This window comes from Sinocyclocheilus rhinocerous, unplaced genomic scaffold (genome assembly GCF_001515625.1).
Source record: "Sinocyclocheilus rhinocerous isolate Xijiao unplaced genomic scaffold, SAMN03320098_v1.1 scaffold1007, whole genome shotgun sequence".
NCBI classification, from domain to species: Eukaryota; Metazoa; Chordata; class Actinopteri; order Cypriniformes; family Cyprinidae; genus Sinocyclocheilus; species Sinocyclocheilus rhinocerous.
In genome coordinates, this window is record NW_015631056.1 from 479,364 (window position 1) to 483,633 (window position 4,270).

The 4,270-nt window shown below is 34.8% G+C and overlaps 1 protein-coding gene across 1 annotated transcript in view; it reads right to left on the minus strand.

Annotated features, from left to right (window-relative positions):
• Positions 1 to 2,263: 2,263 nt before the first annotated feature.
• The window catches only part of LOC107741410 (tetraspanin-3-like), a 17,058-nt gene continuing 15,051 nt past the window's right edge, over positions 2,264 to 4,270 (minus strand). Inside the window, exon 7 of the mRNA XM_016554134.1 lies at positions 2,264 to 3,613. Coding sequence (XP_016409620.1) covers positions 3,521 to 3,613 — 93 coding nt within the window. The 3' untranslated portion in view covers positions 2,264 to 3,520. The remainder of the gene's footprint in view (positions 3,614 to 4,270) is intronic.

A 4,270-nucleotide genomic window follows, 5' to 3' on the forward strand; every position in this document is an offset into this window, starting at 1 on the left:
GTTTTATATATATATATATATATATATATATATATAAAATAAGATAATCTTTGCATGTGACCTATAAACTTAAGCATATCAAATTTTATAAATGTGCATTAAGTGAACTATCACAATTTAAACCAAGGCTATAGTAAAATAGTAAAATGTAAATAAATGATCACTCTAAATAAGTTTATTTCTTTTACATGTTTTTAACAATTCCATGACATTATATAACACTAAACTTCAGTTTCTGTCATTCTTAATACTCCTTTTCTCTGTTTGTTTTATGTGATATTTTGGGCACAGTGAATTTTGGAGAGAAGGAGAAAACATCAGTCTAATATGAAAAAGTTTGCATTATTGTCAATCACGCGTCTTTCTTTCTAATTTCTGTGAGCTATTAATTAAATTGATGTATAAAGGCATCACAGTAAAGATCTCAATGTGAGACTAGTCATTACAGTCTTTGTTATGTGTTCATGACATAAGTGAATATTTGCATATGCTGCTGACTAACAAATTGCAAATTTGCGTTTCTATATAGTTAAGGAGTCTGCCTTATGACTGTATTTACTGACTTGCTTCCCACAGAAGAGATGAAGATTGTCTGGGTTGCTCTTTTCCTGTCAGCTCATTGTGAGCTGACTTTAACTTTGAACAGGAAACACATTTTTATTAATAATGCCAAGACTTGGAGCAATGCTCAGAAGTTTTGCAGAGAGAATTATGCCGACCTGTCCACCATAGACAGCCAAGAGGAACTTCTAAGGTTCAAAAATGATTCAAAAAATCAGACAGCTGATAGCACTCACAGCTGGGTTGGACTGAGCAAGCCCTCTGCTAATGGCAAATGGGTGTGGAGTGATGGAAGCGAAGAAATTTCTATGACATGGAGGACTGGTCAACCGGACAACCCAAATACTGCCTTTTGCGGTAAGAGTTCAGATGGTGAATTGTATGACTACGATTGTGGACAACAGTACCCTTTTTTCTGCTACGAGTGGGTGCCCGAACTGATCCTGGTAATGGAGAAGAAGAGCTGGGAGGAGGCTTTAGAACACTGCAGGACTCAACACTCTGGCTTGGCCTGTCTGCCAACCAGTTTGCATCTCTTCCAAGCCAATAACAAGACTGTAGACTTGCAAACCCCCAGCGTGTGGACAGGTTTGCGCTTCCTGGCAGGCTACTGGTTCTGGGTCAGTGGGGAGTCTCTGGGAAATTTGGTCCAGCTGCCAGTATGCCCTGCCAGTCCCCTTTACTGTGGATCTCGAAACCTGGCAGCTGAAAGTTGGGAGAGCAGAGATTGTTCAGAGAAACTGAATTTTGTATGTTATTAATGAACAGGGTAAGAACCAAAGCATATATATGAATATGTTTCAGTCAGTTGTGTCTGATTATTTAATACAAAACAATTGTTGTTAATAAAATGAAAATGTGTATTTAAATTCTAATTATGTATATATATATATACAAACATATGTTATATATATAGCTCACTTGTTAACTTTATATTCTAAAATATATTAAAGTAGCCCTTTATTTCACTTAAAAATAGTTAATTAACATAATGTCTACAGTTTATGTAAAAGTAGTAGCTTTCTGTATATCTCTGTATGCTATGTTTATAAGTTGTTTAAATTAGGGTCAAAAAAGGGTCAACGTGTGAACATGCTGCTTGAAAAATGCCCGATGATGCATCACTTTACACTGTGAAACACAGACTATACATTTAGTGAGCTTGTATTGATGTCCTAGATTTACAGCACTTTTAGAAGCTATATTGATATTATTTTCATCACTCTGTCACACTGTGAAGCATTTGAAAACAATGTTTATGTTGTCTGTGAGTTTCACAAAGAACAATATAATAGTTCAGCATCGGAAACGAAGATCTTTTGAAGATCAATAAACTGTTTTGGAAAATATACTCAACAGTAAATGGAAACACTGAAAAATAAATTGCAATCAAAAGTTTGTTTCATTTAAATGGTTAAAACAAAATAGTTCTTGTCTCCCTCTTTATTTTCACACCACACACCTTATGCACAAGAAACTAAAGTTAATTTATTGACAGCCAAACCCTCCCATACACCATGACATTTTGATCACTGCTATTATTGTCCTCCTGCAGAGTTTATATAAATACATGGATCAAAGCCATTTTAATGAAATGTTTAAAAACAATTTTCTTAAGTCATGCTCAAAGTGTTTTCAGACAGCTTGTGCTTGTTTTGTCAGTTGATTTTTAGAGGAACTATAATTAATGAAAATTAAAAGTATGCATATTTTTTATTTATTTTTTGATTTTCTGAGTAAAAATGTCTGAATGAACAGAGCTTGAATAACTAATACAGAGTCTTAATGTGCAATATGATATATAAAAAACAATCACTTAATGGATCATTTTAATTTCTTCGATTTATTGAACTGACCCAGATCAACATACATTACAGTAGGTACTCTGCATTAGTCATTGTTATACTTCTGCTGGGAAAAATGAAAAGCATGAATCTATTAAATAATGTATAAATATGTGTGAAAACATGAGTGTTTCCATGCTACAGTGAACATTGTGAGTATTATTGAGCATTCATGTCAGTGACCTTTCAAGAGTACCACTTCCGTTAGAGTGACTTTCAAAAACGCTTAAACGGTTCATTTGAAAAGTAAATGTACTGGTTTTAGGTCATTTTTTAAAAATAAATATTTTTTCCTGGTCCCAGGCATTGCACAACCATTTTAAGATATAACAGTTTCCAGGAAAAAAGGCCCTTTTATCATAAACTGAAATTACAGAGATTTTAGTGAATTTTCAAAGGCTCAGTTCTATATTTGAAATACACTAAATTATTTTGTTAGACTTACGCTTTTGATTGTTTTACTGCCAAATACCTGACTGATAGCGTAATTCATGCTTTGTGTTATGTTACCTTGTTTTTAATTGCAAGTTTAATGCTGCTGCTAGATTTAAAATCAATTATTTAGTTTAAACCCTTTGTATCACAATATTTCTCTAAAGATAAGCTCTAAATGGGAAGAAAGGAAAGTTGTCAGAAAATAATTTAAATAAACACAACAATCTTTCTTCTTCATTATAACTCAAAGGGATTACTTCTACAACACGTACTGTAAATAAGAGAAAACATCTGAACTATGTCAACCAGTGACTTCAGTCTTTGGTCTAACAACCACTTAATAACACATAATATCACATTACCATGACACATGGAATCAGTTAGTGTAAAATGTTTACAATATAATAAACAACTGAATGATAATTTTCTGCTCATCAGACTCTAATATCAGTAGTGCTGTAAATAAAGAAACAATTCAAAACTTCTTTTAGGAACATTTTCTTCACAACTAAAGTGGTGTGAGGCTATTCAAGCTGTCGAAGCTTTGATTTTATGTCAAACAAAGGTATTGAAACTGGTTTTAATACTACTGTAGAAAAGTGGTAGCCTGATTCAGCTGAAATATGTACAGTACACTGGCTGGGAGGACCAGCCGTTCCCATGATGCCATGCGGTACCACTCAGGCATCTATACCCGTGCTGACAAGCAGTTCATAGTCAGGGTCATGACCTCTGCGGCAAAGGACCACACATGCACACAGCAGCCCAAGCATCTGAGAAAAGGAAACAATGGTCAAAACATACAATTACAGTGAGGATGATGACAGGAAAGATTATGAGAACATATTTCAAATATTATTCTGCATCATCTGTTAACATCATGCAGGCAATATGGTTCAACAGCTGGATCTTGCTTTTTAATGCTGTTTAAAGTGCATTAACAAAAATACTTGTTGCATATCCCATATGTTAGCCAGAGTATGTTCACTACTGTCTAACAATGTGTTTATGTTGGAATACAATTAAATCACGCTTTGTCTTTTCAAAAATTCTATCCCTTGTCATGATGTGTGTCGAGTTGCATCGTGTAATGTATGTTTCACGCTTTTGAAAATGTATATAATGTAAATAAATTTTCTGATAAAGGACCATAGTGAGCATAGATTCTCCCAGGTTTTTGCACTGCATTGTGGGATTTTTTTAAGGAGCGAACATTCCAGTGCACTGGAAGGATTTTGTGACTGAGACAGTGAACGTCTCGGTTACGTATGTAACCCTCGATCTCTGAAGGAGGGAACGGAGACGTCACATCGTGACCAACAAATTGGGATCTCGCTTCGAGAGACCAATCTACTTAGAGTGTAACTAAACGAGCCAATGCACATTGGCATGCAGTTATTGCATCCAGCTGCCGCTGATCACAGCGTGAG